General features: G+C 38.2%; 1 protein-coding gene across 2 annotated transcripts in view; it reads left to right on the top strand.

The window, feature by feature from the left end:
* LOC126457047 (mitochondrial import inner membrane translocase subunit TIM14) overlaps positions 1-13,129 on the top strand; it is a 51,101-nt gene extending 37,972 nt beyond the window's left edge. The window contains exons 1-4 of one of the 2 annotated variants that reach the window (XM_050093036.1): positions 4,859-4,993; positions 5,943-6,074; positions 11,016-11,126; positions 12,630-13,129. In XM_050093036.1, the coding sequence (XP_049948993.1) occupies positions 4,979-4,993; positions 5,943-6,074; positions 11,016-11,126; positions 12,630-12,740 (369 nt within the window). In that variant the 5' untranslated portion in view covers positions 4,859-4,978 and the 3' untranslated portion in view covers positions 12,741-13,129. Of the gene's footprint in view, positions 1-4,858; positions 4,994-5,942; positions 6,075-11,015; positions 11,127-12,629 lie in introns of those variants that run through there. The other variant, XM_050093037.1, reaches the window with a different exon arrangement.
* The last annotated feature ends 603 nt before the right edge of the window (positions 13,130-13,732 follow it).

Genomic DNA, 13,732 nt, shown 5'->3' with positions numbered 1-13,732 from the left:
AGCATATGAGCATATACACAAATACATGCACTAGGGACAGGATTTATAATAAACAACAAATTGTTACCTTTTATTAGGAAATTTGAGGCAGTGAATGAAAGGATATCTCACATTACGATTCAATGCAAATATAAGACTTTAAATGTTATAAATTGCCATGCTCCAACAGAGGATAAAGAGGACAATATTAAAGAAGAATTTTACAACAAATTGGAACAGGTATATGATACATTCTCGAAAAATTCAATTAAAATAATTCTAGGAGATTTCAATGCCAAGTTAGGACATGAAAATCATTATAAACCTACAATTGGACCTCATAGTCTACATCAGCAGAGTAATGAAAACGGAACAAAACTTATTAGCTTTGCCACTTCCAAAAACATGTTGATCAAAAGTACATATTTTGCACATAAAGATATACATAAACAAACATGGGCTTCAAGAGATGGCATCACAAAAAATCAAATTGATCATGTATTAATCGAAAAACAACATCATAAATGCATACATGATATCAGAAGTCAAAGGGGAGCAGACTGTGATTCGGATCACTTTCTTGTAAAAGCCAAGTTCAAGATCTCACTCTCAAGACATAAATGGTCTAAATTAAATGGTGTTCCTAGGTTTAATACAATGAAACTGAAAAACCCAAACATTCTCAACCAGTACATTAGAGAATTAGAAACACACAAACCTGAAGTGGAAAGTAAAATTAACAATGATGATACTAATCAAGCCTGGAACGCTCTGAAAGAAAGTATCACACGAGCAACTACCTCAGTTTTGGGACATTTTACTACAACTAAGAACCCCTGGTTTGATGCCGAGTGCTCGAACGCTATCGAAGATAGAAAATTAGCAAGGGAAAAATTCCTACAAAAACCAATAACACAAAACAAACTTATTTTTGAAGAGAAACAGAAACTTGCCAGGAAACTCATTAGGAAAAAGAAAAGGGATTTTATGAATTACAAATTAAAAAGAGCTGAGAATGACCGTACCACAGACTCCAGAGGATTTTTCAAGAGCATAAATATGTTTAAAAGTGGGAATATAAAAAATTATGGTCAGTTCATAACAGACCCAGATGGCTCCTTGCTAACAGAAAGAAGTGACATTGCTAACAGATGGAAGGAATATTTTAATGAGTTACTAAATGCTCCAACTATAAGCGTCTCTCAGGAAGATGACAATGAATATCTTACTGCTGACCCATCGGACGAAGAGCCCAGCTTAGCAGAAATTAAAGAAAGCATCAAGAAGCTGAAGAGACATAAAGCTCCTGGAAGTGATGGTATAGACACAGATATATGGAAGCTCAGTAAATTTCCTTTTGTAAACTGCTTACACAAAATCATCACCAACATCTGGAAGCAGGAACAGGTCCCACATGATTGGAAAGAAGTAGTTGTGTGCCCTATATACAAGAAGGGGGACCCAACAAATTGTTCAAACTACAGAGGAATTGCGTTACTAAACACAACATATAAAATTCTGACAAATATACTGTTAGCAAGGATAAGCCCTTACGTTGAAGACTCCCTAGATGATGCCCAATGTGGATTTAGACCTAACAGATCGACTATTGACAATATATATGTCCTAAGGATGTTGGGTGAAAAGAAATATGAATTCAATCAAAATGTACATATGCTTTTCATTGATTTTAAAAAAGCTTTTGACAGTATCAACAGGGAATATTTATGGAAGTGCATGAGGCAGATTGGCATCCCTAACAAATTGATAAATTTAATAAAATCTTGCACTTTAAACTCAAAATACAAAATAAAAGTAGCTAGCAAACTTTCTGAAGACTTTGAGGTTAAAACTGGAGTCAAACAAGGGGATTCACTCTCACCAGTTCTTTTTAACATAGTAATCAATAGAATAATCCAAAAAGTAAAGCTACTACAAATTGGAGCACAACTGGAAAGCAAAATTAACATTGTAGCATACGCTGATGACATTGCATTATTATCTGACAGTGAGAATGATTTGAAGCTTCTTACTGCACAATTAATTAAAGCCACAAATGGCACAGGCCTCCAGCTGAATACAGACAAAACAATGTACTTTATCTTATCCCGCTATCCATCAAATAATAATGTACTGCAAATTAATAACACAGCTTTCACAAAGACAAATGAATTTAATTACCTTGGTACAATAGTAACCTCTGACAACTCCATAAAAATTGAAATAGAATCACGAATTCAGAAGGCTAACAAATGCTACTATAGTCTCTTGACAGTTTTCAAAAGCAAGTTAATTTCTAGGAACACCAAACTACAAGTATACAAATCATTGATCATACCAGTACTCACCTATGGATCTGAAACCTGGACTCTCACAAAAAAAGAGGAAAACAGATTAAGAGTATTTGAACGAAAAATTTTGAGAAAAATATTTGGACCCATAAGAGATAGGATCAGTGATGAATGGAGATTGCTAAATAACAATGAAATTTACAAATTATATAAAGACTCCGATATAGTGGCCAAAATTAAAGCCAAAAGACTGAAATGGATAGGGCATGTCATCAGAGCACCACCAAACAGGACCATCAAGAAAGTGACTGAAGAGATTCCCACCGGAAGACGACCTCTTGGACGCCCACGCATGAGATACTTGGACAATATTCAAGACGATCTCAGAAAACTAGGACATGACAGACAGTGGCAAATTACTTGTAAAGACAGAGCAAAGTGGTTCAACATTGTCCATTCTGCAGCAAAAAGCCTTCATGGATTGTAATGCTTAATAATAATAATAATAATAATAATAATATGAGCATATGAGCATGTTGCAGAGCATGCGTTGCTGTCCATTGGGATCACACACTCTATTAAGAACCCTGCGGCACATGTTGTAATGTATAAGTGACTGCAGTGTAATTTTTGTCTTTGAATATGTCATTTCTGTTTGTCTTGCTGTGTATTTCTTTCAGGTACCTTTGGTGTTGTGCTGTGGCAGTTCTTTCTATGTATGGTCCAAGTTTTATCAAGCTTTGTTACTTGACACTGACATACTGTCTGATAGTTCCTTTTGTCCTTAACTTTTGCTCACCAGTGTAGATTAAAGGGGAGTGTTCGAGATATCAAGTGAATGATGTCAGAGGCTGCACTGGCTCCTGGTGAGAGCAGAGAATGAAGAAAATACAAAATTAAAATAAAAGTACGGTAGCTGAAAGATAGAGGAGCAGAAATGAATAGCAGGAAATATTGATAGCTATCTTGACAAGGGGAAAGGAATGACACCAATTCAGAAGTGTAATGATAGAAGCAGAAGATAAATGTTGTTGTTGTTGTGGTCTTCAGTCCTGAGACTGGTTTGATGCAGCTCTCCATGCTATTCTATCCTGTGCAAGCTTCTTCATCTCCCAGTACCTACGCAACCTACATCCTTCTGAATCTGCTTAGTGTATTCATCTCTTGGTCTCCCTCTACGATTTTTACCCTCCACGCTGCCCTCCAATGCTAAATTTGTGATCCCTTGATGGCTCAAAACATGTCCTACCAACCGATCCCTTCTTCTAATCAAGTTGTGCCACAAACTTCTCTTCTCCCCAATCCTATTCAATACCTCCTCATTAGTTACGTGATCTACCCACCTTATCCTCAGCATTCTTCTGTAGCACCACATTTCGATGTGTGCAGTGGTAAATAAGAAGACTTGGAAGAAGATACCATTGTGGAAACAAAGAAAATGATGGGAAAGAAAAACAAAACTTTCTGGGAGTTTCCGAAGAATATAGACCCCTAAAAAAGGAATTAAAAACTATGATAGCAGAAGAGAAAAGAAAATGTCAGGGAGAATAGTAGAGACTCGTTGAGAGAAATTTAAAAAAACAAAAAAAAAAACAAAAAAAGTCAAGGAAACAAAGAAAGTGTTATACTGTGTAGTGCCTCCGCCCGAAGTTATCATGGAAGCAGAGTAGCTGGTGCCACTGCTCAGATGATCTAGAACCTCAGATTGAATCGTGCCGGACTCTGGCATATAAGCTGGCCCATGGCTGGTTAAGCCAGCACTGATGGAAGCAGTGGAGTGCACACTCTTTAAGTGTTGTTATATTGCCTATGGTGTTATTCTGGTGGACTCCATTTGGAATAGATGGAAATCTGATATGGTATGGATTGGACTTTGCCTGGGAATATGGACTTAAAAACAGCTTACACTCCTCCTTGTAGCTCCATTGTTTTACAAAGTATGGGATGATAAATATTTGAGAAAACTGTTACAAACCTAAACCCAGTAAGAATGAGATCTTTTGCAGTTTTGTATACTGGTAACTGCTGAGCAAAATTTGCTGCATTCTAACCATTTTAGGCGATCCACATAATCTTTTTTTCCTGCTTTTCCATACATGAAGTGATATTTTTCCCTGTTACTGAAGAGCACCATGATGGAAAAAACCACTAATACTTTAACTTCAAGGTGGTTTACTATAATTATTTTTCCATATCACTATTGCATAATCACCAGCACCAGTACTTAAAATAAAAACATTAGCATGTTGTTCCTAATAGATGTAACTATCATTTTTATAGTTGATTTTCTGTTTAATTTTCTCATATTTATATCGTGTGGTTGCTTCAGCTATCACCAGGGGATTTCAGTTTTTATAATTTTTATTTTTTAGTTGCTGTTTTTCTATTCATTTGTGGATGAGGGTCAAGTTACTATATGTGACATGCTTGATGTCAGTTGTTTAGTGGTAGCTGTAGCTGTGAGAAATTTAACACTTCACTGCCTACTTTCCACATCACCCATTAGCAAGTGCCTCTTTCAGAAGAAAAGGGGGAAGGGGAATCATGCATGCAGTCTGCTAATTTGAGTGCTAAAAATCTCATATTAACTGCCCCCACCAAATAGCTGCCTAAGAGATGGCCACAAACCTGCACACAACAAGCAGGTTATGTTGTGTTCTGGTGAACTTCACTTCAGTTTTGCTTAAGAATAGCAACTGAAAACAACAATGATTGAAAAGCTGGTGAGTATGACACTGTTCTTACATGTAGAGTAGATTGGAGTGTACCAGTTTGCTCTTCTATAACCCATAAAAAAAACCTGTGAGTGCTAGTGTTACAATAGATACTTCAAGCACATAATTGATGGTGAAAAAAAAAAAAAATAGAGTCTTTGCCAAAACATATGACATCAGCCTCATGACAGGATGGTACTTCCAACAAGGCCACATCCAGCCACCTGTCCTCCCATCATTAAACACATGTGTGTAATCATATGTCTGTATATGTGACTTAAGTTTTCCTTGTATTTAGTTAACAGATCCTGTGTCATTGTAAAATGATCCTTAGTTGAATAAGTTACAACTAGTCCTGCTGCTGCTGCTGCTGCTGCTGCTGCCGCCGCCGCCACTGTTCACACACAGACTACGCTGTTTTGTAGTTTGTTGTTAAGGGTTTCACAAAAATTTAAATGCTCTGTGAAGAAGGTGATAAGTGGGTTGCGCCACATGTGTCAATATGATAGCAGTGGGGTAGTCTGGCTATGTCTTGGCTGACTTAAAATGTCAAAAAAATATACTGTTCTTTTCACTGTAAAAATATTCGTGTTTTGTTGCATATTCACTGTCACTGAACCTATAGTAATTCAAACCCCATTTTCATTATCCCCTTTGTGCTCTGAATTTACTAGTCGCTCTTCTGTCATAGTACAGGAGTATAATTTCTGGACAGTTGGATATTATTTCCATTCTGCAGGAGGGTAGATCTGTTAACAGATTTTGGTTGGAAACTTTGTATTCGGCTTACAAAATAGACTAAGATCAACTGAGTATTGAATCTGGACCTTGGGATTTGTTGCTTGTACTTATCCAGAAAGTTACACTCATTTAGACATAAGTGTGCAATGTCAAATGGCGATGTTGTTAAACTCTTTTAAGTAAAATAAACTAGCAGCTCAAAGCATCTATTTTACAGGCTTCCACCGTTATTGTTGTGGGCCTTGGAGCAGCTGCTGTAGGTTTTCTTGGACGTCACTTGCTGAGGACTATGCCAGGAATGACAAAGAAAGTTAATGAAGCACTGAAGTCATTTCCAACAATGGAATCTGTAAGTCATACTATTTTAATTGCCATCTACATTATCTTCGTTTGTAAGACGGATGTTCAGCTTCTTCAGATACTGTGGTAGTTTCATAAGGCTGTGAGTGCTGTGTTTGTTCAGGTGTAGCATGTGAGTATGAGATTGCCTTCTGGAGGGATCATATGAAGTTTGAATGTACTACCTATGTAAAAATTTGTGTTGAGTATCGGGATGTGCTTGAAATGTTTAGTTGATTGAATGGTGCCTTGAAAGTAAAAGGTCTAATGTGCCCCATAGTTATTCTCTGTCATGAAAATTTTTCAATCAAGTTTTGGACTTGTTAGAAATGTTAGGATATTCTGTGACAGGTAACCTGAAAAAAGGGTGATCATCATTTATTGTAAAAAAGAGAAATTGTTTCCAAGGACCTGAAGTCAGAAAGAAGAAGACAAAATAAACATTTGATCGTATAGAAAATTCAGGACCACGTGTCATGCACACATTAAGTGTGGTGCAAGACTACTGCTTCTTCTTATCTTGAAATTCAAGGTAAACTATACACAACAGATTACTACATTCGCTATTTCGCACATTTATTCCAGATATGGAATATGGTAACGGTTTTCATATGTCATTAAAATTCCCAGAGTCCATACACTGATTCAGAGTTGGGCTTGATCTCTTGTTAAGTTCATGAAATTAAGTAGGTTGTCATTCACTGTATTCTCCAGTATTTAACTTTAGATTTTTTTCATAAAGGCATTAGAGTTGAATATAAATTCTTTACCCATGACAAGGAATAGTAAAAGTAACGTTCTTCTTTTAACTTTGGATCACATTTTAATTTGAATGTATTAAACATCACAGATTCTCTGTACATGTCAGGTATGTAGCAGATTATGTAGGCAAAATACATACTTCTAGAAAATGAAATGGAAAATGGCAAATCAGGAATTGCTAGACAAGAAATCCAAGGCTGTAAAAGCATTCTTTGACCTTTGGAAAGATAGATGCTGCCAAAGGGAAATTTAATGGGCAACTGTACAAATATTGACTACTCATATGGCAAGCCTGTACTAAGCAAAGAAAGTAATGCTGGAAAGAATATGTAGAGGTTCTATATAAGGGAAGCAATCTAGAAGACAATATCATAGAAAGAGAAGAGGAAGTACATGATGATGAGATGGGAGATAGGTCTTTTATGCTTTATTAAGTTATTCTTGCAGTATCCTAAGTCGAAATAAGGCCCATGTTGTGGTATCATGTATTGATACCACCCCAAGGGCTTCATAACAACGGAATTTTCAAGTTTCCATTGGATGCTGCTAAAGGGAAATTTAAAGGGCAACTGTACAAATATTAACAGCTTATATGGCAAGCCTGTACTAAGCAAAGAAAGTAATGCTGGAAAGAATATGCCTTGAGTGCCTTCTGTCGCTGCAATATAGGAGGGCCGGCAGCAGTGGCTCAGCTCACATGCACTTGGAGCCTCTCTCTCGACACCATAGCTCGTGCTGTAGTGTAGAAATCCTCATCCTAGTTGACACCGATAGGTGGACCCTATTTCTCGTTGGATCATTTGTAATGAGTCTTCATTCTTTGGAGAAAAAAAAGTTAAATAAATCTTCTGTTTGTTTGATGATGATTTCTGCACGTGTCCAGCTTTCCTTCGACAACAGTTGCCACACCACTCTGTAGCGCACCTCTTCTTACAATTGTGTATGAAGACGCAGACAACACTTGTAGTAGATGACATTACCTCAGAACCATTGAGATCGTTGGGAGAGCCAACCATGACGGAACTATTCCACCTGGTATGCAAGATACACGAAACAAGTAAAATACTCTCAGACTTAAAGAAGAATATAATAATTACTATTTCAAAGAAAGCAGGTACCAACACATGTGAATACTTACTGGGATTATTTACAGAAAAATGGAAAGACTAGTAGAAGCCAATCTCAGTAAAGATCAGTTTGGGTTTTGCAAAAATGTAGGAACAAGTGAGGCAGTGCTGACTCGTCACAATCTTCTTTATGGAAACACTTCATCTCCTAATCTATGGTGAAGGCTTAGCTCTGCAAGCTGTCATTTCACAATTAAATGTCTATTTCAAGTCGTCCTAAGTTGCCCTTTTGAGCATCTTGAAAAACACCAAAACTTTTTTCACATATAGTATGTTTAAAGAACACATTATTCTGCTAGCAGGTGCTTGGATTTGAACACTGACACTACATCTTATCTTAGAAGATAGATTGAGGAAAAGCAAACAGGCATTTATAGAGTTTGTAGATTTAAAGAAAACTTTTGACAGTGTTGACTGGAATACACTCTGAAATTCTGAAGGTGCCAGGGATAAAATACAGATAGCAAAAAGTTATATACAACTAGTACAGAAACCACAGTATGGCGTGCCCAGCCGTCTGCCACTTGCCCCTCTACCTACACTCCCAGCTAGCCCACAGACGGCTCCTGACTCTCCCACAAGCTGCTAGATACTTCCCCCCAACCCCCTGCCTGCGTGCCACCTCTATCCATCCCTCTCCCCACCTTACCCCACCCCACCCCACCACACCCCCACCTCACCCCAGTGCACTCACTGTGGGCCAGGAAAGACCTGGCAGTCGACTGAGCACACTTTAGAATAGCAAGGGTCCGATTGATAAGATACACCCTGATGCATTAAGGAATCATCAGTTTGGAAATAGAGAGCAGTATGATGGTTAAAGACTGTAGAACGAGACCAACATTCAAGTACAGTAAGCAGGCTGCAATAGCTATGCAGAGAGAAACAAGCTTGCACATTATAGCCTAGTGTGGAGAGCTGCATCAAGCCAGTCTTAGGACTTGCTTTTTATTTGCTATAATATAGTTAGACAATTATTGAAGATGGTGAATTTCACGGAACTTTCGGAGGCATGCGCGGCTACACACACACACACACACACACACACACACACACACACACACACACACCAAACGAGAAAGCGCTGGTAGATAGACACAATAAAAAACACACAAACACATACACTAATTTCAAGCTTTCGCAACCCAAAGTTGCTTCATCAGGAAAGAGGGAAGGGGAGGGGAAGACGAAAGGATGTGGGTTTTAAGGGACAGGGTCAGGAGTCGTTCCACGCGTGCACGTACGCACGCACGCACGCACGCACGCACACACACACACACACACACACACACACACACACACACACACACACACACACACACACACACAAAGGCAGACATATGTAAAGGTAAAGAGGTTGGGCAGAGATGTCAGTCGAAGCGGAAGTACAGAGGCAAAGATGTTGTTGAATGACAAGTGATGTACTAGGGGTGGCAACTTTAACTTAGCGGAGGTTGAGGCCTGGTGGGTAACGGGAAGAGACAATATATTGAAGGGCAAGTTCCCATCTCTGGAGTTCTTATAGGTTGGTGTCAGTGGGAAGTATCCAGATAACCCGGACGGTGTAACACTGTGCCAAGATGTGCTGGCCGTGCACCAAGGCATGTTTAGCCACAGGGTGATCCTCATTACCAACAAACACTGTCTGCCTGTGTCCGTTCATGCGAATGGACAGTTTGTTGCTGGTCATTTGCACTTAGGACGCTTCACAGTGTAGGCATGTCAATTGGTATATCACGTGGGTGCTTTCACACGTGGTTCTGCCTTTGATCGTGTACACGTTCCGGGTTACAGGACTGGAGTAGGTGGTGGTGGGAGGGTGCATGGGACATTTTTTTCCCCCAGGGGCGGTTACAAGGGTAGGAGCCAGAGGAAAGGGAGGTGGTTTGGGGATTTCATAGGGATGAACCAAGAGGTTACGAAGGTTAGGTGGATCGTGGAAAGACACTCTTGGTGGAGTGGGGAGGATTTCATGAAGGATGGATCTCATTTCAGGGCAGGATTTGAGGAAGTCGTATCCCTGCTGGAGAGCCACATTCAGAGTCTGATCCAGTCTCGGAAAGTATCCTGTCACAAGTGGGGCACTTTTGGGGTTCTTCTGTGGGAGGTTTTGGGTTTGAGGAGATGAGGAAGTGGCTCTGGTTATTTGCTTCTGTACCAAATGGGGAGGGTAGTTGCGGGATGCGAAAGCTGTTTTCAGGTTATTGGTGTAATGGTTCAGGGATTCAGGACTGGAGCAGATTCGTTTGCCACGAAGACCTAAGCTGTAGGGAAGGGACCATTTTATATGGAAGGGTTGGCAGCTGTTATCATGGAGGTACTGTTGCTTGTTGGTGGGTTTGATGTGGACGGATGTGTGAAGCTGGCCATTGGACAGATGGAGGTCAACATCGAGAAAAGTGGCATGAGATTTGGAGTAGGACCAGGTGAATCTGATGGAACCAAAGGAGTTGAGGCTGGAGAGGAAATTCTGGAGTTCTTCTTCACTGTGAGTCCAGATCATGAAGATGTCATCAATAAATCTGTACAAAACTGTGGGTTGGCAGGCCTGGGTAACCAAGAAGGCTTCCTCTAAGCGACCCATAAATAGGTTGGCGTAGGGGTTCATATAAAACAGTTAAGCACTATAAAATATTGTTTTGCCTGTATCATGGCTATAAATTTAAACAAAAACAACCGAACCATGCTTTTGAGTGCACTAAAATCTCTGCTGTGCCTTGTGGGCCAACACTGTTTCAAGCCTTCACAGTGGCTTTTGAAATATCTCCCAGAACATGTAACTTTTAGTTAATATCGACTTTCAAGTTTCCAATTTGTGACAGCATTGAAATTTCATGTTATTTCAATGTTTTTCTTACTCTTTTTTTTCTGGTAAAGCTTCAGCAGTACATCCTGGCTGGAAACCTGATAGCTTTTCAACAACACTGTATGCAGGAGCAGTTTACATTCACATTTGCACCTTTTATTTTTATGTTTAACATTTAGGTTTTGTATATGAATGTGTTTTTAGAAAGTAACTGTACTGTCTGTATGTGTAATCAACCTTCAACTTTCTTTTTCAGACCTTTGCTAACAGTAAATATTATAAAGGTGGCTTTGATCCAAAAATGACAAGAAGAGAAGCTGCTCTCATTCTAGGAGTATCACCAAATGCAAGCAAGCTAAAGATAAAGGTTGGTAGGACAGTATCAGAGAATTTTAGTGAAGCAGTAGTAGTATGGTATTTACACACATCTGCACTAATAATATTATAATATAGTCTGAACAGTACTAAAATATTTGCATGTGAATGCTCTCACTAGAATGTTGAATTTTAGCAGCAAGGCATTGCCAGATATAGTAGTTTTGATTGTTATGTATGCTAACACATGTTCTTTGTCTGCATACATCTGAATTTTCACATGGAGATTGTAACAGTCTAGAGCTTCAGGTTATTGGCAGATGACTGATGTTGGTACTCTCGATTTTTTGTTTGCAACTCAGTTGGTATTCCACCTTAAACAATCTTGATGTTACAGAGATATGCTGCAGTAACCATGCTTCTCCTCTTTTGAGGGAATCGTTGTAGGTTTCTTACTTTTTTTGTTATTCTACTGTTTTACATCACAAAATGCAAACATTATCACTGTTCAAGTTGTTTTCTACCTCTCTTAATGAGTCTCTAGATGCTTGATCTTCTGTGTAAATATTTTTTTTAAAATATGTAAATTTAAAATGCAAAAATAGCACCTACCTAGGAATTGTTGAGGGGTGACTGTGGTAGGTCTGGCAGTTTATGATTGAAGAAAGAAAGATTCAGTTTTGAACTTGTGGAACTCGATAAACAATTCTTTCAGTGTAAAGAAAAAGAGAAACTAATAAAATTTAAACAAGTGGGGTACCATGCGAACAATAGAAGGAAACATGGGTGCAGAATATGGCAATAGGTAGTGATCAGACATAGTCAACCAGAACCTTGATTACGAGTGTGCCTGTCCTCACATTACGTACAGTCCAACATTGGACAACTGTCTCATCTGAATCCCCCACAGCTCTGGATATTGTATGATTTGACCAGCCAGCTATATGGTGCCCCATCATGAGGCCCCTTTCAAACACTGACAGGTGGCATTCTCGTCCACGTATGAGACATCTCATTGCCCTTCCTGTGATCACTCAACATCAGACACTTTTCACCCCCCCCCCTTTTTTACGCACTGCCAGATATGGTAACAACACTAAACATGAGCAACTGTAATAAACTCTGGTGGCCATTCTACTATCACAGAGAATCACAACTCTAATAATTTACATGCTCGATAATGAAGTGTTTATGTGTACGATGTTACGTTGGCATCCCAGCATGTGTTCTGGATACTTCATAATGTTTGTAGGTAGTGTATTTATAGTCCATCAAGGACTTTTCATTAATATATTGATCTGTAATGGTTGAGAGAGTCATCAGACTACAACCAGGCCACTGTAGTAGTGTGAGGATAACACTTCTTGTAACAGTGGATTATTGTTTACCATATTGCCCAACATTATGAGAAGATCCTGAAGCTATGAACACTGAGTACTGGGACTGATATGTATTTTATGTACTTGCATATAAAGTGTGTGTACCACATATGTAATACTCCTTTTGTCACTCTTCATTGATGTGTAAAATAAAATTCTGGACGTATTATTTTCAGGAAGCTCACAAGAGAATTATGGCTTTAAATCATCCAGATCGTGGTGGTTCTCCGCTTATAGCAGCTAAAATAAATGAAGCCAAAGATTTACTAGAGAGTGGAAAGTCATAAAAAAGATTAGTCTTTGTTCTTGGACATGTTATAGTTGCCTAAGTAACTGTGAAATCCTGCCCCACAACTTCTTTAATATTTCTATTTTATTTATATAAATGCTTTCTTGTATATATGTAGATAAATTATGGTGTGTGATATTGATGTATATATAAATAGAAAGAGATCTAATTTTACATTTTTATAACCATATCACAGTGCAATTTTGTATAATACCTTTCTAAGATAATAGACATAATTTGGAATTTTTTATTTGTCTGCAACACACGTTATCAAAGATTAATAGTCAAAAATCTTCATGAAGAGAACTTGTGCTAGTACCAAATCATGAATTATCAAAGTATTGAAATTTGTCTTTCTTTGATGATACTTGATGTCCTTTACAGACACAGCTCCTTACATGTTTTAATAGTATAAATAAAGTGTGAATTCTTAAAAACAGGAATTTTATTTTGTGCTATTATTTCCAGATGTCATATTGTTCTTAAGATTGCAGTAAAAACATGTAATCATTAGTAGCTTTTGTAGTTATAGTGTTATTTTTCAACTAACAACATGCCATTCCCAGGAAACTTGTCGGCAGTGACAGACAATTAATTGTAAAATAATGTATCAGTGCTTGATCTTATTGAACATTGTAGTTATATTCAATTAAGTAGTGTTGACGGAGAATGCAGCTACTCACAGATGCTGTTAAGGAGTTTTATTTTACTGTTATGACTTTTTTGGGCTATCATGCCATCTTAACTTTGTGTGTTTTCAGTTCTAATCACATAAGTATATTTTGATATATTCTACAAGGTATCCACACAGTGTGTAAAGTGCCACTAACTGATCAAGTATTGTAATGGAGAACAATACCAAATGCCATCCTGCTGGTCATTCTAATGCTGCCAGTAAAACAAATGTAGAGATTTTAAGGTGGGCATGATACTCCATAACTGACATTGGCAGTAAAATAAAGCTTCTTTAAAGTATTCATGGCTGCCTGC

Source organism: Schistocerca serialis, chromosome 2 (genome assembly GCF_023864345.2).
Source record: "Schistocerca serialis cubense isolate TAMUIC-IGC-003099 chromosome 2, iqSchSeri2.2, whole genome shotgun sequence".
NCBI lineage: Eukaryota > Metazoa > Arthropoda > Insecta > Orthoptera > Acrididae > Schistocerca > Schistocerca serialis.
The sequence above is the reverse complement of the archived record's forward strand: the minus strand, read 5'-3'. Positions and strand labels throughout refer to the sequence as shown.